Raw genomic sequence first — 22,299 nt, forward strand, 5'->3', positions numbered from 1 at the left:
CAGCATTTATTCACACAGTAAACCAATAGTAATTCCACAGTTCTGTCCTAGAATGTGGGCTCCAGATTTAGCTGGCTTCCTCAGAGCTAACTTTATTTTTTGATAATTCCATCTTTGTTGACGTTTTCAAAATTTATTTTTCAATTACCATTGACACACAATATTGTATTAGTTTCAGGTGTACAAAACAACATCACCTCAGTGCCATTGTGGCACTCTTTCGATTGTCATTTTGTGTATGTTTTCAAGAAAGCATGCCTTTCCCACATGCCCTAGTCAGTCCTCCCTCCCACAGCAAAAGTGGGGCTCACACATTCAGAAGACAGGTATACCAATGACTTTCGGACTTTCTGAAGGGTAATACAGATCCCACTTGAGCTTGTCCTTTCTCTTCAAAGGTATGCAATGAGGCTGAAGAACTTTGCAAGCCCCTTGGCTTCGGAGGGGGACAAAAAGCTGGCAGTTCTATGGTAAGTCTCATGGATGCCATGAAGAAAATGGCTGGAATGTCACAGAAGGGTTTGAAAACTCCAGGTGAACTTAAGCTGCTTATCCCAGGTCCTTATTCTTGTTTCCCATTGAACTATTAAAGGATAACTAATGGATTTCTTCAGTTTCTGACTAAACATTTACTCTCCCAATTTATACCCTTATGTAGACGAGATTTTAGTGCGGACCCCTTCTCTTTTAATTTTTTTATACTTCTGTTCTGCAATAACTGCAGGAGTGTAACTGTAAAATATGAATCAGCATTTTTTGTAATTTTACAGTTTACAGGTTTCATTAAGCACTGGCATTAACATAATCTTTTCCTCATCACCACAGCTACCGATGTTTATCACTTCTCTACTTGCGGATGTTTAAGCTGAAGAAGGACCATGCTATGAAGTACTCCAGATCACTGATGGAATATTTTAAGGTAATCCTTATTTTGTATAATTTATAGGTACTGGGTGATTAAATCACAAACGAGACATGGCAGGCGTGTTATTAAATGTCAAGGTTGTTGCTGTCAAAATCTTAACCTCCCTCATTCCAGCAGGCCATGGCCCTCCCATCTTTCCTTTGGAGCTCAGCAGAGAGCTTAGGTTTGATTTGATTCCAGGGAGAGAAGGCATAATAATGCCATCCCCTGATGATTCTCTGGACTGACCAAATAGCCCTCAGCAGCTACCCAGTTGCAGTCAGGGGGATGATACCTTCTTCCCCACCAGGCATGGTGGACCCACCAGGGGGCACAGCTTGTACCTGTAGCTGTGGCCAGCCTTGTGTTAAATGAGAATCTAGGCCAGAAATTTCACAGCAGTAAGATAAGTCACTGTGGCCACCCTGGGCTCTGGAGGGGGTGGGGGGACAGACATTCATACCCCATGGAGCCATTTGACCAGGAGGAAACTTGCAATACAGTGGTTGCACTTAATACATCTGATTGTGTTGGTTACCCCAATCAACAAACATGCAAACAGCAGATAAATAAATCTGTCCTCTACAGAGCTGGAGTTTTTAATTTGCAAGCAAAGAAAAAAGACATTTCGACCTCAAAATGCAATGCCAAAATTTGGGAAAGAGCCGGGATAAAAACTGCAAGCAGCAACGTGGTGGTAGGCCTGGCCACGGTACCAGATGCCACTGGCTTGAGGGTCAGTGGAACCTCTACTGCTTTTGCCCCCCAACACTGGTCGTGATGTAGAATTGAGGAGGCTCAGGGCTCCTGTTGGGCTGCTCTCAAAAGAAAAGAGCTATTTTTTAATTAATTAATTAACGAACTAACTTATTTGCCAAGTGCATGACTCTGCTTTGCTAAATTGCACCGAAGCATTTTGAAATGAATCAAATCATGACCTTGCAGCAATCATCCAAACCCAGTGAGTGGCAGTGCACAGCTGCATGAGGACACTGACTAGGTTGAGAAAGGAGCAAGTTCACCAGGTATTATTTGGTGTGACCCTAATGCCATAAAGCTAGTGCTCATATGGGTGAATGCGGTCAAGTGCAACAGCTGCCCATCCCGTCATACGCCTACTGTCCCAACCTGTGCTCTAGAAAGGCGGTTCTTACACTTGAGAGGGCAGCCCCACCCCCTGGATGGCTCGTGAAATCGGAGTGATGGGTCCCATCCCCGAGTGGCTGATACTGTAGGTCGGGGATGGGGCCTGAAAATGGGCATTTCTAACAAGGTCCCAGGTAATGCTGATGGTTTTGTGGTCACACTTTGAGAGCCACTGCTCTAAAATCTGTGCTCCGGCCTGTCCCATGTAGCTTTTGGGGCATGACAAAATACCCAACAGATATTCAATGACTCACTCCTCTGGCAGCACAAGGAGCTTCATTGAGATTAAAACCTGGAGCCTGCACAATGTGCCTTAGGTGTGAGCCTCTGTGTTCCAGAATGCAACAGCATTCTCACTGGGCTCCCAAAAGTGCTGACTCTCTGTAGCACCCCATTTGCAAAGGGGGCTGGGCAGGAACCCAAGAGGCAGGAGAGGAGCATAACCTAGGCAATTAGGCCAGAGAGACAGGCCTGAGTCGGGCTCAAGGCCACAGGCATCCAGGCCCTGCGCTACTTGGGCTCCAACCTGCTGAGGTCATAATGATGAGCTTGATCCCTGTCCTGTTGTGGCGATGCTGAGTGTCATGGGTCCCTGCATTCCACAAGTGTTTGGCCATGAAAATACAAGAGGCCCGTTCTTTAAACCAGTCTGTTCTAGCAGAGGAAAAAAACGAATGTTTAGCATTCCATTGCAATGCAGCCGTGGACCAGTTGCATTACTAAATAGTCGGCCATGATGATTTGCATGTAAAGACAGCAAATCAAGTTGATTCATGAAAAAACAAGTCACAATGCCACTGCTTGGTCCTGGGACATTTCTGGGATATCACAAATTACAGCCCACCTTGCATCCCAGGGAAAAGTTTGCAACTGGAGCTAAAGGTTAAGAGCTTGCTGATACTCTGAAGAGCTTGTTTTGCAGAATAAATTTCAGATGAGGATAATTAAACCACTTCTTGGAGAACTGAATCTGATTTCACTGGGCCTTTTCGTATATAAGATTTTTCATCAAGTAACTTTCATGGTCCTGATTGGAGCCCACTAATTATCCTAACCAGCTATTTTCATCGAGTGTGTGTTGTGGTGTGCTGACGTGCACATACATCCCAGTTCTGCTAACGAAACAGGAGGCATCCCGAAATGCTGCAATCAATATTAATGTACTCAAAATCACACTTCCATCTGTTTCTGAATTAATAAAACACAAATAGATGTCCTGATTTCCCCCCCTCTCTCTCTCTTTCAGCAAAATGCTTCAAAAGTCGCTCACATACCATCTCCATGGGTAGGCAATGGAAAGTAAGTATCTTATGAAAATTGCTTTTTCAGAAAATTGGTGATTTAAGAGACCCCAAATATTTTGTATGGACGACTCAGAAGTGAAGGTCAATTCTGAGACTACAGTAATTTTTGTACACACAAAATTCTAGTCAGGTTTCAGCTAGTGGCAAGAGAGAAAAGTTTAACATGACGTGAGTCCAAATTTGTTTAACTATTTGATCTTTAAGCCAAATTATGGCCATAAAAATATCTTTTAATGAGATGGCAAGCACCATCCCATTTCAAGGAGGTAAAAGTTAACTTCGCTGCAGTGATTTTTCAATGATTCACTCAGTAATGAAAGACCAATGAAATATTCATTGATATATGGTAAGTGCTGTTTAATAAAACCAAAGGCATAATAGTGCTGAAAATGTGAAGGCACTTAGTCAGCCAATTATCTGAGCCTTCATGATGATTTTTATATTAATACTAAAATACCCTGACCTAAAATATAAAAGCATCTACTATAATGGTGATTTGAGGCTCCATGAACTCACCCACTCCCACGGCCATATTTAGCGCTGTATGTGTTTTGGGGATGCTCATTCTTCCAGCAGTAAGGTGAGTGTCAGGAAACCCATCAACCTGGTCCTGATGCTGTCCTTGGGTTCCAAGGTAAGCTAAATGAGCCCCTTCTTCTGCCTGGGTTTGTTTCTCCATCTCTAAACAAAAGGGCTGGATCTGATGACTTCTAGGCCCTTCTGAAGAGATGTTCCTTCTAAGAGGGCGATTTTAAATCCTAGTTTCTCCTCTGACCCCAATACCTCCCTTAGCACCCCAAGCCCGTAGTGGGAAGGGAAACTAGAGGATTGTGGGCACATACTTATGCAAAGCGTTGCTTTTGTCATTTTTCATCATTTCAAAATCCTTGCGCCTCTGATGAAAACACTTTCTTTGACAGTAATAGTCTCCTCTGCCACTTTATAAATATCTCCAAAGCATACTCCCAAAGCAGTGGCATGATGAACTCTACTTTAAGATCATAAAAACATTCAGAGTGAGGGAACAGATCCATTGAAAACTATGCATTAATTTAATTACTGTAGTAAAAGCAAGTACCATTTAAATTGTTGAATGAGGTCTTCCTCTTATATTGACGAACACAAGCGAAAGAACCGGTTCCTTCTGGAAGTTCAGAAAATAAAAATAACCGTTGAAAGGCCCAGAGAAAGCTATTTTCTCTCAACACAGAGTGAATCAACGGCAAGTTCAGGCAAGCAGCCATTAAAGGATCACTGAGAATATATATATATATATATATATATATATATATATATATATATATAATGATTTTTTTAAGCAGCATCTGTCTGAAGAAAGCACGCTCCCTTTGGTAGGACATAGAACTTCTGAATAAGATGACACAAAACAACTGCCCAGGGGTTACATCATGGTCATTCAGCAAACACTTTGGCCTATTTCCTTAAGAGGGGCTGAGGACACAGCTGAGATCGATGTGATTCCTGCACTCCAGAAGCACATGGTCCAGTGGAGAGAGGTGACATAAAGGAACCAAATTCTGTAGAAGCCCAAGAGAAAGAGAGAAAGTGAGCTTGGGCCTCCCTAGCTAGGGAGGGCTTCTTGTCTGCAAGTAAAGATGATATTGCCTGGTCTTCCCAGTGATTTAGGAGAGCTGGCCCCACACAGAGCCTCTCTGAGCCCCTTTCAGAAGGAGCAGCCCCTGACCCTGAGGGCTGGGGTAAGGAAGTGCAAAGAAGCAGTTGATAGAAGGAGAAGGAAATTCTGCTTGCTATAGAGCAGGGGTTGGCAAACTTTTTCTGTAAAGGGCTAGAGTGTACATATTTGGGGATTTGCCAGTCAAAAGGCAAAACTGAGGTTATTACATAGAGAGAGGATAAGAGAGAAAACCAATTTCTGCAAAAAATTGACTGATGAAATTCAAAATATCATAACAGTGAAGCACAATTTTTATACTATAGGCCTACTAAGGAGAAGAATGGAATAAAAAAAATAACATTTTGCTTCATTGAGGCTCAGCGTTAGTGTTCCCTCTCATCACATTGATTGCAAATGATGATCTTTTCAAAGCATTTGTAGCTCACAGGTCATACAGAAGCAGGAAGTGGGCCAGGTTTTCCGACCCCGGATGCACAGTCACGGAAGCCACGTTGTGGGAAGTTTAAAGGGCTGGGCAACGATTTCGGATGTCACACAGGAAGAATAAAAAGAAAGAGAGCTGGGAAGGCTATGTAACCATGAAAGAAGGAAGCCTTTTGAGACCTATAGAGAAGCTGTTTCAGTAGACAGGTAGATGTGATGCACATTCAAAGGGTTAGAAGAGAAGGGATAGCTCCACTTGTTTGAGACATTGTCCAGTAAAAGGATTATGAGGAACCTGGACTCACTGGAGGAACCATCCCCATTAAGCAAAGCTTGGGAGGGCTATGCCTGTATGAGCATAGATGAGACACCTATGAGCCTGCAGAGAACAGTGGAAATTATCCAGTGTGGACACAAGGGCGAGAGTGGAGATGGACAGCCACATCAGGTGAAATCTTTATAGGGTGGAAGGATAAGACTTTGAGGTAACACGGTAGAATAGAAGGGAAGTGGACTTTGGAAGAAAACAGACCTGCTTTCAAATCCTGGCTCTTCAACTAATTTGCTGTGTGGCCCTCAGAAAGGAGCTGAACTTCTCTGAGCCCTTTTGTCATCTCTGAAACAGTGGTGGCAGAAAGTCACCCACCGAGTTGTCCTGAGGCTTAGAGATATGACTATTAGTGAAGCCCAGAGCACCATGCTCGGCACACAGTGACTTTAACAAATGGTGGCTGCTGCCGTTGCCATGGTTTTTGTGGTCATTGTTACCTTTATGAGTTGGAAAGCATAAACGATCCCACCCCTGCAACTCCCACAGCTGTTGGTCTGTTACCACAGATTGTCAGAAATTAATGGTTCTGCTCCCTTAGCAGACTATTAGCTCTTTCCAATAAGGAGCCATTCATTCTTTTATTCACCAAATATTGTGTGCCTGCTATGTATGAGACAGCCACCAAGCCCTTTACACATTCCACATCCTTGTGCTATATGTGTTCTTCTCCCCTCCCCAGGGCACCTTGTATGTCATGGTTACTAATAAGGAATGGAAGAATGGCTGGAAGGCAATTTGTTCATTTATTTAACTGGCATTCATAAGATGTGCACCTGGCATCGTTCTTGATGCTGAGATGTAGCACTGGATACATAGAAATAGATAAAAATCCCAAAATAAACAAACAAAACAGAAACAGACTCATAGACACAGAGAACAAATTGATGGTTGCCAGAGAGGAGGGACTTTGGGGGGCCGGGTGAAAAAGGTGAATGGATTAAGAAATACAAATTGGTAGTTACAAAAGTTCATGGGGATATAAAATGCACAGCATAGAGAATATAGACAATAATGTTGCAACAACTATTATAGTGCTAGGTGGGTACAAGAATAATTGGGGGATCACTGGATAAATTATATAAATGTCAAAACACTGTGCAGTACACCTGAAACTAGTATAAAATAATATCGAATGCCAACGGTAGCTGAAAAAATAATAATGTAAAAAAAATATCTTCCCTCATCAAAGTCACATCCTGTTGGAGGAGAAAGAAATTAAAAAATGTGTGTTATGCTAGATGAGGCTAAATGTCAAAGAGAAAATTGAAAGAAGGAAGGGGGTACAAATGGCTGCTGGGGATGGGGCAGGGAGCAGTGGAACAATGTTGAATAGGGACATCAGAGGAGGACAATGGGAGAGCGATCCCTGCAGATATCTGAGGAAGTTCATTCAAGCAAAGGGACAGCAGCCATCTCAGAAGTGGGTACATGCCTGCTGAGCCCAAGGAACAGCAAGGGGGTGAGTGTGGCAGAGAGCTGAGAGGATGGTGGGTTGGACCAGGATGGTAGTGGTGGGAGGGGTGGGAAGCGGGCACTTGTTTGCTAATTTGTATGTGCCACAGACATGTGAAGAAAAGGACAAGATCTGCAGATAGACCCACAGAAACTAAACAGGACGAGGAACCCCAAGCAGCGGGGAGAGCTAAGTTGGAGTTGGAGTCACACCCAGATAAATGCTTGTAGCCACAGTCAGGATTTCTTAGGCAGGCTTTCATGTCATTAGTGCATTGTGGTGTGCAGACATGCCCATGAGAAGGTCAGCTCATGGAGCCTCATGTGAGATCAGTAATGGCTGAAAGCAACCCATGCCCTAGCTCTCCTTGACTCCATCAGTCATTACTTCAAAGAAAGTAAGTAGGAAGTGGAAGGCAAAGAAAGCCCCTCAGCAGCACTGCAGTGTTATAAACTGAAAAGGCCTTTCCAGGATGTACAAGGTCAACAGCGGTGATTTGTTTCCCCTTGTGACTTCTGGACATGATTGGAAATCATTGACTCCAACCTTTTCTTCCAGTCGAGGAAAGGCCCATCGAGGGGGTGACACTCGCTCAAGAGCACACAGCACTTTATGACAGGGCCAGGGCTGAAATTCAGGTCTCCTGGGATTCCAGTACTTCCTTCCCAGCATCACACACAGTCCCCCTTTCAACATTTGTGACACCTGACAGCTTCACAGTTTTCTCTAGAAATTACAAATGAGGACATATTCCTTTCTTGCCTTAAATTGGCATTTAAAAGTTAATGATCGACACTGGGAGAAAGGATAGAAAAGAGCATTTGCAACCTGCCATGACACAGAAATCCAGCATTGTCTGCTTTGTGTGTGTGTGTGTCATTAGCTGACCCTTCGGTGGCTAGGTCCCTTAGCTTGGACATCCCCCCACCGCACCCCTGCCTTGAGAATAAATCTTTCTATCAAGAAGTAGCAAATAAAACAAATACATTTATAGATACAGAGAACATATTGGTGGTTGCCAGCTGGGAGGGGGTTTAGGGAGCTGGGTGAAAAAGCAAGGGATGAAGAAGTACAAATTGGTTGTTACACAGTAGCCATGGGGGCGTAGGGTACAGCATAAGGAATATAGTCAATAATATTATAATAATTATGTATGGTGTCAGGTGGGTACTAGGTTTGCTGGGGTGACAGATGGGAGGGGGATGGGGATAGGGTGAAAAAGATGAAGGGATTAAGAAGTACAAATTGGCAGTTGCAAAACAGTCACGGAGTTATAAAGTTCAGCATAGATAATATAGTCAACAATATTGTAATAACTATGCATGGTGTCAGATAGGTACTAGATTTATTGGGGTGATAACTTCATAAGTAATGGAAATGTCTAATCATTATGTTGCACACCTGATGCTAATATAATCTGTCAACTGTAATTGAAAAATAAAACAAATATTTGAGAAAGTATCAAAACAGCTCAGAAATTATAAACAGAGGGGGAAAAACTTCACACCCTCTTATCCCAGACAAGTGCAGAGCAGGTGTCAGGATCCACTTTCCCCCTCATACCAGAACGTGCCAGAAGGTATAGTCTGTTTGCAGAAATGGACCAACGCTCTCCCGTAGCTATAGGCACAGCCTGCGTGAGTCTTGAGGCAACTATATGAGTTTGAATGGCTCCCAGGTTGGGTCAGCAGCACTTCGGCATTTTGGGACGCTGTGACTGCAGTACCCCCAGATCCTCTGCATTAGCTGCCTGTCCGGGGACACAGCTGTTCTATGAGCAGGATTGGTGACGAGTAGTGAGACAGGGTTTCTTGGTGTGCAGGGGTGTACTTGGAGGAATGAGGAGGAGATTCCTTCAAACGTGCAGACTTAGGGAGTCCCAAACACAGCTTTTCCCCATTTGTTGTACTCCCCATCCCCCAAATTTTCAATCCTAATAAAGTGGTGCATTTGCCTGGGCAGTTGTTCACAGTGTGACTAAAAGGGATAAAGAGACCGGGGGTGCCCACAGACCTTGCTCACGGGCACAGGAAGCCACCCATGCCTTGAGGACTGTCCCCGGGGACATCTGCAGCAGTGTGACCTCAGTCCAGACCCTCTGTGCTATATACAGCTAGCAGGTGACTCCCTGTTGCTGACATGAAACAAACAAAAATCTATCTGCAAACATTACTACTCCCCAAAGTAGGGAGGCTAAAGACGTCTCTTTCTAAACCAGCATACAGGTGCAAAGTGAGAAATTAGTAGCCGTTCCTGTAGCATGTCTTAAAGAAATCTGAAGAGCTCTAGCTTCCCGAAAACTGCTCCTTGGGGGGCGGGAGGGGGGGCTTTAAGAATTGCACTTTGCTTATTGTGGTGAGTGAATTTGGAACAAATTGTCATTGTGGTTTCCACAGTACGCTTTGATAATAGACCAGTATCGCACATCAAGATTTTCTAAATGCCGATAGCCGTTCTGGCAGCGGGTAGAGCAGTCCTCATAGCTGGGAGCTGTTTCTTTCTCTAAAACATCCCAACACTTGTTGTATGTACTCAAAGTAAGAACTACGGTCGTGGGTAGAATTAATGCCAGAGGAAGACTCACCCAGCTCTTCCCGGTATTCTAAAATGAATAGAGCAACGCGCACAGAGTCATCAATGATTGCTAAAGGCAGTGAGACTCAGTGTTTAACGTTAGAAAAGGAGAACAGCTCATTGTACAGTCTGGCCCTGTAGCCCTGTGTGGCTTGGTCAGATGAGGCAGGAATGGGGACATAATAAGCTCTCTCCATGCTAGGGCCTCTGGAGAAACTTACCATACTGACAAAAGCTATCGGATGTCCTTTGAGAAGAGTCACTGAGATGTACGACTCCACTCGGGCTTCATGTATGTTCACCACGCTAAACCTCGCTGTGGCCATGGTGTTCTCATGAGGTCCCAGGGTGATGAGGGAGGTCTTGAACCCTCTGTCACTCTTCCCAACCAGCCTAACAAGACCTGTCTCTTCCCATTCCCCAGGAATACTCCATCTCCAGTGTGTCTCAACAACGTGTCTCCCATCAACGCAATGGGGAACTGTAACAATGGCCCAGTCACCATCCCCCAGCGCATACACCACATGGCTGCCAGCCACGTCAATATCACTAGCAATGTATTACGGGGCTACGAACACTGGGACATGGCCGACAAACTGACAAGAGAGAACAAAGGTATGCTCACGTGCTCTGCCCAGTGCTCGCCGGCTTGGTAGAGTCAACTGTGCTTTGAAGGACTTGAGCTTTCCATGGTCGCCTTACCTTTGTCTCTAATTTCCAAGGCTGAGATGACAGAAGAGGGGGTTAACTCTGGGCTGACACAGTGACCATTTTTTTGCGGAGAGAGGGATCAAAACTTGGGGCTTAGTTCTCTTTCAAAGCTTACACTAATCTGAACTGTGATGTGTTGGCAAATGACTGTCAGATTTTCACTCCATGGTAGGGATCGACACAGAGAAACAGAGGCAAAGGAAAAGAATGATTTGCAAAACAACTAAGATCCTGTTGGCTTCTGTTGTCAACTTTAATCTGTTATGTCTTTATTTGTTGTTGGTGGTGGTTTTCTTTGTGTGTGTTTTGTTTTGTTTTACTTTTTTGAGAGGTGAGGTTAAACTAAGCCCTCTACCTTCATTATAACCATCAACTCCACTGGGTACATGACAATGTGGCTTGAATTCAGAAGCAAGGGACAAAGCCCCAATGACAGCTGGGATGAAGGATCAGGGTCCTGTGCATGGTAACACATGAGGTTTGCTGCAAAACAAATACAAGAAGGGTGATTCAGTGGTCTTGAGTGACTCACGCTGCCATCTGTGACCCTAGCTGTCACATAACTTCACAATGGAGTCTCACCATCCTAGTGGAGGTGGGAAGTAAAAAAGAAACCGTACTTTTGTCCTGGCCATTCCTTTTACTTGGCTGATTCTGGCCTGGGGGTCACAGACAGCCCCACTCTAGTCAGAGTGGGGACAGACGTGGGCCTTTCAGAATCAGACTGCAAAGAGGTGACCAGCAATTTGGAGCAGTGGAACTGTCTGGTCAGAAACAGGGAGGCATTAGTATCCTACACAGTCTGCTGGCTGTTGCTAGGGCAAGTTGCATGAAGTGGGCCAAGCAGTGGTAGGGCTTTCCAGGAATCAGGCTGAGGCTGCAGGCCACCTAAGATGCAGATGGGAGTTCCCATGGGTTTAACCACAAAAGACTTACTGCGCCTCCTAGCCCAATTCTTCTGCAAGCCCCAGAGCTCTCACACCCCAGGCAGCTCCCTTTCCACTGTGGTTCCAGGATTCCAGTCTACTTCTCTTCTCTCTGAAAAGCTGCTGCTCTAGTCTCTGGGGTGGTTTTCTCCAGTGTCTGACTATGGAATGAGGCACAGACTTCCTGCCCCTCCTCCTTGTCATACCTTTCAAGCTGCATTGCTAAGCCTGTGCAGAAACAGTCCCGGTGAGGTAGGAAGGGGGCAGAATTTAAAGCCTGATAATCTAAGTTGGAATCTTGCCTGGGTCGTGCCCTGGCTGGGTGACCTCAGGCAAATTACTTACATCTGTGAGCTAATTCCTAGCTTCCCTCTCTGTAATGGAAATAATAATAATAATAATAATAATAATAATAATAATAAAATGATAATGATGAAACTGCTCCAAAGGATGATAGAAACGACTTCAATGAAATAACATGTGTAAAGCACCTAGCACAAAATATCAGGTGCAGGTAGGAATCCTACAGATATTTATTATCTTTCCTTACTCCAAATTATTATATATCTCCATAACACAAAGATTCTGTGGCTATTAAAGCACATTCCATAGTTGGATACTTCAACCCTCAACCCAGCTATAAATTTACACTGACTCCTGGGACTATTTGCAAATATTGGTGACATGCGTTTGTGTGGCAATTTCTATATGCTAGGAACTACATTATTTGCTTTATCATTTGTTGTCTCATTTAGCCCCATGTCATAGATGAAGAAACTGAGGCTCAGTGAGGTTAAAAAACTTACCCATGATATCACAGCTCTTAATGTGGGAAGCAGAAATTGAATCTAAAACTGTCCAATTCCGGAGTCTGAACTCCTAACCAATAGGCTACACTCCCCATCTAGAGAGCAATATGAATAATGGGTCCTCAGAGACCTTCAGTGAGGCCCTGCCCTCAGTTACCTGAATCGTGGGCAATTCTTAACTTGTCTAATTTTCTAGGCTTCTGGAAATACAAAGACAACTGGTCTAGATTAACAGGCCCATCCAGAGGTTCTAGAATGACCAGTGAAGGCACAAGCATCTTAAGACTTGCCTAGTGCATCTGCCCCCACCACTATCTTATTTTGTATTGGTAACTGGAGGGCAGTTCAATATTTATGGATTTCCTTCCTAATTGCATCCACTTTCAAAATCCATTAAGGTAATTCCTTCTAAATTAACTGCAGAACTTCCCAGGAGCAATATGGTGGTTATGCTAATGTTTGAGCAAGAGGGTGCTAAGCCCGTCCTTAGCACACTGTGTCAAGAAGTTGTTAAATTTCCTGCCTAACATTGAATCAAAACAACTCTGTCACTCTACTAGCAGAAGAATATGTATCCTGGTAATGTTGTCATTGCTGTCATTGCGGACTGGGGAGAGGACCTAGTTTGGAATCTTCTCTTTGCAGCCTTGAGTTTCATACACTTGTCATTTCTGGACTGCTTGGAGTTGGGGATTCTTCTTCCCACATCTGACTTGTCCACATAGAGATGGGACAACTGAGGAGCTTCCCTTTGGATTGGTACTCTGCATCCCACTTGACACAACCATGTATTTCCACCTTTTCCCACCCAGTTGTGCAATGGCGATGATTAAGGTTGGCTCTCTCAGTGGCGGTTCTCCACTTCCACCCCATGTCCGCCCACCCATACAGCTGCAGGTGGCTTACTGCAGACAATGCGGATGCTAAAATGGGCCAATGGTGCTGATGCTGTTCTCTGGCCTTTGGTCTAGAAGCCCTGTTCCTCACATCCCCAGCTGCTTACTTGAAGCAGTTATGAAAATGCTGACCTGGATAGCTCATTAAGAATGCTACAGCGGGCTTTGTGTAAAACACCCAGGGGACGTGCTGGCTCCCATGCAGCTCACTTTCATGCAACAATGGCTAAGTCCTTCAACAGTTCCCTAAATATTGTATTACATAAGAAACTATTTTCAATGCCAAAAATAGTTTATGCCTTTATCAGCAGAAATTACTTTTATTGCATAGTACAGGTTAAAAAGTGTCACATAATCAAATGAGGTTGATACCTACAGAAGGAGCCCATATGTTATGCATAACATGAAGAATATGTGACATACCATCTGCTGGGCAATCAAGCTCATGTAACCCATGCATGGAATTTGCTTTCCAAGAAGGCAAGACAGCATCCTGACCACTTTAAGGCCATGTCCAGTCTCCCCCCAGATCCCTCGTCCTCAACCAGCATAGGCATGAGTTCCTCTTGGCCGAGGCTGCCTCCTGTCAGGAGCTAACAAAGGGGATGACTGGGAGCCCTCTCATAACCAAGATCAATGCAGTGCTAGACAAATCAATTCAGATGTGGACAGGGGAAGCCTAGCTAGTTTCTGGATGTCATATAGTCTTTCCCAAATCCCCCACTCCACTGCAAAGCAGAACTTGGGCACTCTTACCATCCATGTCCTGGTGGGTGGGGGAAGTTGTTATGGGGCACATACTTGCAGGTCACATTCCTTCCCGGAAGGAAATAAGGCTTGGCAATAAGGCTTACCAAATTAAATGTCTCCTAGATATTTATTTGGCCTTAGACGCTGACGGCTATAATTGCTGTCAAAGTTCACTGGCTATGTCTATACTGTGCCAAGAAAAATCAGTAAACCCAGTTCATTGACACAAAAGAAAACGAGAATACTTTCAATTCAATAACACATAGAATGGCAAACAGCTTACTATCATATAGACCATAGTTCCCTATTATTTTTTTGTATAAGGGTCCTTTTCTCAATATAAATTTATAATATATAAAAATATAAATTCAATATATAACAAAATATATATTTAAATGCACTTTATTTGTACACATCATTTATGTATATATAAGTGTATAATATAAACATTAAATATATAGACAAATGTATTTTTATATAGACAACTATATAGAGAGACAAGTATATTTTTATTTAGATATAGACAAATATATATATAGACAAATATATTTTTATTTAGAATATATATTTTATATATAACATATACATATTGTGACATATGTGTATATATATGTGTGTGTGTATGCATGTGTGTGTGTGTATCTCACAAACCTCCACGGTACTGTATTGTACTTTTAGAATCGGTGTCTGAAAATATATATAGTAATTTGAAAAAACTCACTATGTATTAATAGATTTAAATGAATTCGTGTTGTATTAATCACATTAACACTTACAAACATGCTGCAGAGCTTTTGGAGCTGACAAAAGATTAAAATAATAGTGCTTGGTGTACATATGGAGTTTGGGCTCCCCAGTAGGTACTCCATAAATTTTTGTTGAACGAAAGAGCAATGAATAACTTTTCCAAACTCCACATGGTTGTGTTGTTGCATGAAGGCAGCTTAAGCAGTCTGTGTGTATTTTCATGATATCATTTAAAGGCCTGACCAAGGTATGCTCTGATTTGCAGAATTCTTTGGCGATCTGGACACGTTGATGGGGCCCCTGACCCAGCACAGCAGCATGACCAACCTTGTCCGCTACGTTCGCCAGGGACTGTGTTGGCTGCGCATCGATGCCCATTTGTTGTAGTGGGTGCTCCCCCATCTCCAGCATTACCATCCATCACTCTACCTCTACCAGAGCACCAATGGTCACTGGTGGAATTCCACTCATTTGGGAAAGTTCTCTTGGATTATGTTTGTTTTTATACTTCTTTTGATATCTGTGAAAAACAGAAATCATTATAAGTGGACACTACAACTTGAGAACAGTATATGTTTTATTACTTAGTCATTTTTTAGTATTTTATATGCATTTCTTAGATCCCGCCATCCTTTAGTGCTTGACGGAACGACAGTATTGTGTTAAGTCCTTACAGTATTGTTTTAAGTTCACACAACCCAAAACAAAGAATGGAACGCACTTGTGTTAATAACAGGTTTCTGAGAAATGAAACCACATCTATATAAGGGGCCCTCAAAGATTCAAATTTTCAGCAATAGTCATTCCCCAAACTGTACTCTTATGTCCAGAAGAGAACGTATTTCAGAATCTGTTGTTAAACTTTTGTGGTTCCCAGGGATTCAATCTTCAGGTGAGGATTTTCATGGTCAAAAGCCACTGGTTAGATGTTGTAGCAACATCATTAAATCAAGAGTATTAAGGAAATAAATGAACATAGCAATGCCACTCTTAAAATGATACTGCTGCACACAACCAGTGGATTTTTTTAGCATCCCTTCCATGAGTCCCTATTTTTTAAATTTTAATGATGACAAGTGGCAACATTTACTTCCACAACTTTAAGGCATCAACTGGCATAAATATTTTTGAACTCCATGATTTGAAGCATAAATCCTCTCCTGGAATTATCTTTGTGTCAAACTCTCCTTTTGGGGGGCAGTTTATTGGGTACATGCCCTAGCAGCCAAAATACTACACTCCAGTTTTAGAGATGAGAGATAGGAGGTCTGGAAAATGTCCAAGAAATTCACACCTCTGCCTCTTTTGCAGTTGGTAGGCGTGTCCCTAGTTGGTGGGATTTTTTTAAATCGTATTTTGCTCAAGTCTCTGGAAACAAAAGTCAACTTATCACTACCTAGAAGTAATAACATGCAGTTTGCTTCATAGTGGCTTTAAAATACAGACTTTCCCAATTATTATCCCCGTTTTCTATTTTACAAGGTTTCTTTTTTTCTTCTTTCTTTTATATTTCTTTTCCTTTTTGAGAGGGCTCATTAGGTTTTGACTGAAATGCACTCACTGATTTTATTCAAGCCTATATTAGTATGAATCATTTCCATTAAAATTCCAAAGAAAATTCCAAACTTTCTAAATAGTAGCTAGCCTTTTAACAACAACAAAAGAGGTTTGGGGTGATGTTTTACCCTAGGGTGCTTTGAAGGAGCCCTGAAGATTGGGAACAGTTCACCTAATTTGGACATTTTCACATCAGTTGCAACTATCCCCACCTCTTGTGATCCTCTGCATTTATTTTATATCCCTAAGCATTACAATGTAAATATCACCTTTGGTGTTTGAGCTCACGAGAAGAACCTCCCACATGTAGTAAACACTATCCATACATTAGTTCCTTATAATCACTTGCCGGTATATAATTCCATGTAGCCTTCAATCTGCTGAGTTATTGAATTCTGTTCACTGAGTTATGACCAGTTAAATAATAGATGCACACAAAAGATGCAAACTTGTATGATTTTTAAAGCAAAAAGTCATGCAAGTCTATGATTGGAACAGCAAGGGATCACTCTGCACTCATTGTCAAGGTTAGATATACTCCCAGCTGCAAAAGAGCCAGACTTGAGCTCCGCTCTGGTCATCTTTGAGTTTAAAGCCCTTTGTTGTATAATAAGGTTGTGGAAGTTTACTCCAATGGCTGAGGCCAGATTCTTCAAATGACTGCTGGAAGTGTCCCAGCAGCTGAACCCAGCACTTTTTATGCTCCCAATGTGGTTGAGCTTTACCGTTCACAGTCTCAGCAACAACCCTCACACATACAGACACACACACGCAGATAAATGAAACCTGAGAGAATCTCTTCTGAGCCTCTTAAATGAGGAAACTGATTATGTGAATGATTGAACACCCAAGGTGGGTGTCACATATAAAAATTCAGCTGATGGCTTTGCAGTGACTCAAGTTCTCTGTTTGTTTTTAATAGCTTACCAGGTAGAGTGCCTAACTACTACTATATAATGAAGCTGACTAGTTTGACATATAAGTTCAACCTAGACCACAATCCTAGACCACCATGGATTTAGGAGCAGATTCTTCTTGAAATTAAATCTCCAGAAACTAGACATTAGAATGCTAGGGGCAGTTTCCCAGGGAAACAGGCATATTGCCTCAAGGATGAAAGACTTGTAGTTCTTGTTTCAATGAGTCGTTACATCTATTTTACATACAACAGGGAGGTAGTAGAGAATCCTGCTGCCTGATGTCACCTCTGGTGGCTGAGTGTAGTGTGTGCCAAATCAGCAGCACGATTATCAAATCTGACAGTCGAGCTCAGGATCATCACCAGATTATTTAGTAGACCCATTTGTAAAGCAGCTTAGAAACCAATTAAACATGGAGGATGAAATGCCTTCCTGTCCCGGGAGATGAGACATCTTTCGGTTTCATGATTAAGGATTGTGGCTGTTTTCTAGGCACTCTATTCATCACATTGTAAATGGTGATGTGTGTCGTAGGTGTGCAGCTATTTGAGGGATTGAGAGTTTGTCAAGTAAATCTCTTCAGTATACCAGTTTGTGGGAGGGATTCAAGACATGTGGATGGCAGTGAGAGACCCTGCCTTGAGACCTTGATGGAGGCTTGGTGAGACACATCTCAGTAAGCACATGGAGGTAGGGTAATGGGCAGAAAATGAGCAGCTCCACCTGAGCAAGTACACAGAAGGATCTCAGCCCTGCAACGTGACCCAGGTAGGGCCACTACTATGCCTTCCTTTGTCACCCAAGCTCCAACCACAGAGAGTTTGACGAGTTTGTGTTATGATGTTGGCTTGGCTTTGTAATTTTAATTAACTTTGGATTTTTTAGTGGTTTTGTCATATTACTGTCTGAGTTTGGTAGGTAGGATTAATTTGAAAAGAGTATACTAGTGTGGTCCTCGGGGTAGAATTAGCCATAAGCATGTTGTTAGCCAGCCTGTAGACTGTTAATTACTTAATAATCTCAATGGGAAAGTACTAGTAGTTTTATATTTGGATGACATAATTGGAAAAGCAGATTAGCTGCTGCTAACTTTTAAAAGACTTGAGGTTGGAATGCCTTTTTTCCATGTAATGACATGAAAAGATTCAAACCTTCAGTCAATAACCAAGTTGCTAAATTAGAAAACATTTCCTCAAATGTGTTTTGTTGAGTTTCCAAATGGATGGAATTTTGGACATTACATCAGTAAATGCCATTGGAAAGATGCTTGTTCTATGGTATCTTTCCCAAAGCTATCTAATTCGGATTTTGTTTTATTCAAATTTGCATCCCAGAAGTTGAAGTTGAAAAGCATTTTTGAAGGCAGAATCGATTTAGCTGTGAGGGCAAAGCCCTCACGTACCTCTCAACAGACATGATAAAATTCACCTGCCTGATTTGGCAGGTGAGAGAACCAAACTGGATCACTGGGTAGGACTACTCAGTAAGGCGATGAACTGCTTGCTTAGAGAAACACCACTCACTATCCCCATCGACAAAAAGTGTGGCGAGACGATAGAGCTACACAATAATCAAACGAATGGGTCCATTCAGTGCCCTCGAATTCAATTCTGTGGGGAAAAATTATTGAGCCAGTCGTCACTGCTCTGGTACATGACTGGCCGACTAAGTTCTTCTTTGTCGTCGTAGTCGTCGTCGTCGTCGTCGTCGTCGTCGTCGTTGTTGTTGTTTCTCATTTCCACTCGCACAGCCTTATTCTCATAATTAAACTCTGATTCATTTTCTCTTTGGTGTTAGGAAACTCCAGCGACAGAAATGGCATCTGTGTATTGATAATCAGCATTTACCCTGGCAGGAGGCTAATCGGATAGGCTGGTCTCAGACATTAATCTTCCCATCTGATATTTTCGGGGAAAGAAATAGTATCAATTCCCTTTCCATTCTCCTCCTCACAAATCTAGAAGCCCTCTTTACCAAGAGCATCACATTTTCCTCTGTAATCCATCGACTCAAAGAAAATTGCATTGTGGGGATGGTGGAGGGGGCTGGGGGTGGGGGGTGGAGGGTAGGGATGTCCTTCCAGGCCAGGCTGCAGTTCTTGCCCCTTTCTGCTTCTGACATGAGATGTTAATGAATCATTCATCAGGCTCACATTGGGTTAGGGGACACTAAACTACTTTTCTGATCCATGACCAATCATCGTTCTTCTAAGAGATTGGAGCTTTGCTGTTTCATTAACTGTGCAGTGTAGACTAATGGTGTTTAATAAAAATCATTCAAAATTTCAAACTCTTTTGCCAGTGACCTCAATTTTGTTGGCTCTTTGATTTGCACCAAACTTTGAGGAGGGAAGGGGAAAGCAGAGGAAGCTTGCCTGATACCAGGCCCCTGGCAGGATGCTGCAGTGGCAAACCCATTGCCTGCCAGCACTTGCAGCAGCAGCATACAGACCAACTATGGGAAACCTGAAGAATGCCCCAGTGGATGCTTTCAGCCAGGGATAGCTTCTTCCTACTGAGGGACTCATTGTTCTCCAGCCACTGCAGCAGGAAGTCAGCTGCCATATCCAGAGCTGAATTAGAATTGCAAATCCTTTACCTATTTGGTTTTGGTCTGCATCACTCCTGTAGCTACCAAATAGAAGTGTGTCTGAGATTAGAGCCCAGTGTGGTGACAATGGGTAGCTAAGTGCACCCCAGTTGCTCTTGCCCTTCTGTGGCTCTGCAGTCCTTGTGAAATTAGTGGAAGAACAGCCCGTGGGCAGGAAGCAGAATTGGAGAAACTCCCAAAGAGGGTGAGTTGGTGCCATGTTGCCCAGATCCAGAGCTAGCTTCTCCTTCGGTCAGCCTGGCATGCACCCAGTGGTGTATTGGTAAAATGTTTAACAACCAGCCTTCTGAGAAGAGAAAGCATTTAATTTGTAGCATTTGCCAATTTCCGTGGTGTAAATACTCATACCATGGCTGATTTCAAGCTGCTACCGATGATGTCACTGAACACAGAATTGGGAAGAGCTGCGTGCAAAATTGGGACACAGGGCTTGCCAGCTCCAGTGCACATTGAAGACAGCCAGTCAAAGAGGGTTTAGATTTCACATTTATGTTCATGTAGACACACACACACATACACACACCTCTATGACAAACTATTACATCATTTTCAAATATGAATCAATCCACTGTGAATGTAGATAGTTTATTATGACGTCCTAGAGGTATGAGGTTTAAGCAAGAAATGGCTGAAAAGAGTGAAGCCCCCTTGAGCCCCAAGCACAAGGCAGATCATTGTGGGTGGTCTGGTCATCTCCACATCCCTGAGGTAAAACGGAAGTGAGATGAGCACTTAGAAAACCCTCATGGTTGGTTTAAAATAAACATAGGTGAGTGTTAGTTTATTATTTTTTCAACGTCCAAGTAGCATTTCTAACTGGTAAATGTAACTTGGATAAATTGCTTGCGATGGTTCCTTCTGATGTTTAGTTAGGAAACATGAGGGCCTCTATGGAGAATAGCACAGTCCGAAACGTGTTGTGTTGTTTGCTCATACTAGGAAAACTCAGTAGTTCTCCCATCGCGCTGATGTTGTCCACAGGTTTTTTGCATTAGCTATTAGGGACCAAAGTTATTCATTTAACATGTGTTTTTAGTTAGAAGTGCCTACTTACTGTCCTTGCTCTGAATTCAAACCAGAATCTCCTGTATCAATTACATGATTAGTATTCAGAAATAATCATCCAAACCCAAATAATTCCCTTTTCTACCAAATATAAAGAAAACCAAGGTCACTAACAAGAAAGTATAAACTTCAGTGTATTTTTCTAAGAGAATGAGGTTTTTATTAAACACACACACACACACACACACACATCTTTTTTATTAGACCTCCTCATCATAAATCACCCTGAAAGTAGAATAGAAAGTCTCAAGGGACCTGTTCTCCTGGTCCTGTGCATCTTTTGCAGTTAATAAGAGGTTTCTATCTGGAAAGGTTTAAGAAATTGCCCTAAAATCCTATTTTTCTTAGCGTTTCTGTGTTGTGTCCAACCCTGTGCCCACAGTTGAATGTTAGCCCTGGAAGAGATCCGTATCTTACTCTTTCTTTTGCCCTTGCAGCCCTTTCTGGCCACAGAAAGGTGTGAGGAGGTATTCAATCCCCTCATAGTATTCCTGCAACGTTTGTTCTTATTGGAGAATGGTAACATCTGAGGCTGGTTTAATTGATATTTACACTCACACACGGACTTGGAGTCCCCCTAGGCAATGGACCGGTTTGCATGGATACAGTGATTTAGAATTGCGTTCATCATCATCCAGAGATTCCCTATTTCAAAACCACCCTCACTAATCAATCATATCCACCCACAAATATTACAAATGAGATTGATTTTGTCTCAAGACAATGTGTCACATAGTTTTCTTCCTGGATGATTCCACTCACTGGATATTTTAGGAAGAGAAATGTCTGCGATTAAATCCCTTACATTCATTCAGTTCTACAAATTGCTGTTTTTATTCCTATTTTCATTGGAGTAGCACTTCTGAAGACTGTTTGATGTAGTATTGTCTTTGAATAAGATTAATACATCAAAAGTGAGCCCAGTAGAGTTGGTATGCTTAGAAGGCTCTTTGGGATCAGAAGATACCTAAAATTCTCCCCCTTGGTTAGTTCAGTGGCATATCATTAGGATCCTGTAAAAAAGAGACTTTTTGGGGGGTTCTGAATTAAATGTGAGCTTCTGAATTGTACTTGTTCATGCTTTAAAGATATAACAGATTAATAAAAGTAGATGTGTTCTGGCTTAAAACGTGCCACCTGGAAAGGCATGCTATATTATGAAATCATATTATAATGACTGCATTATTACATGGCAGTATAAATATTAGTCTGTTGAATTCATTTGTCCAATTGTATAACTTTGTGGAGCAGTGTTTTGACCTTCATGACATAATTTTGGAGCAAGTAGCATGGTTGTAGGCAGATGAGACAGTTTATAACAGGATTTTTCAATGAACTTTAGTTGGAGGCCTGGCAATTGTAAACGTCTTCAGATGTTGCTGTAACCATTATAGATATGAAGAATAAATTTCTGTTCAAGAAATTTCCCAGAACACTTCAACACTTCAGTCAAGCTGGGTTTTTTTAAGTTCATCGTTTTCTTTTTTTTTTTTTTCCTTTTCCCATTTTCTTTTCT

At 42.4% G+C, this 22,299-nt stretch overlaps 1 protein-coding gene across 1 annotated transcript in view; it reads left to right on the forward strand.

The window, feature by feature from the left end:
* AFF2 (ALF transcription elongation factor 2) overlaps positions 1–19,187 on the forward strand; it is a 487,333-nt gene extending 468,146 nt beyond the window's left edge. Inside the window, exons 17-21 of the mRNA XM_019654146.1 lie at positions 399–470; positions 826–919; positions 3,297–3,349; positions 10,217–10,407; positions 14,897–19,187. Coding sequence (XP_019509691.1) covers positions 399–470; positions 826–919; positions 3,297–3,349; positions 10,217–10,407; positions 14,897–15,018 — 532 coding nt within the window. The 3' untranslated portion in view covers positions 15,019–19,187. The remainder of the gene's footprint in view (positions 1–398; positions 471–825; positions 920–3,296; positions 3,350–10,216; positions 10,408–14,896) is intronic.
* The last annotated feature ends 3,112 nt before the right edge of the window (positions 19,188–22,299 follow it).

The sequence above is a fragment of the Hipposideros armiger genome, unplaced genomic scaffold (assembly GCF_001890085.2).
Source record: "Hipposideros armiger isolate ML-2016 unplaced genomic scaffold, ASM189008v1 scaffold_214, whole genome shotgun sequence".
Lineage (NCBI taxonomy): Eukaryota > Metazoa > Chordata > Mammalia > Chiroptera > Hipposideridae > Hipposideros > Hipposideros armiger.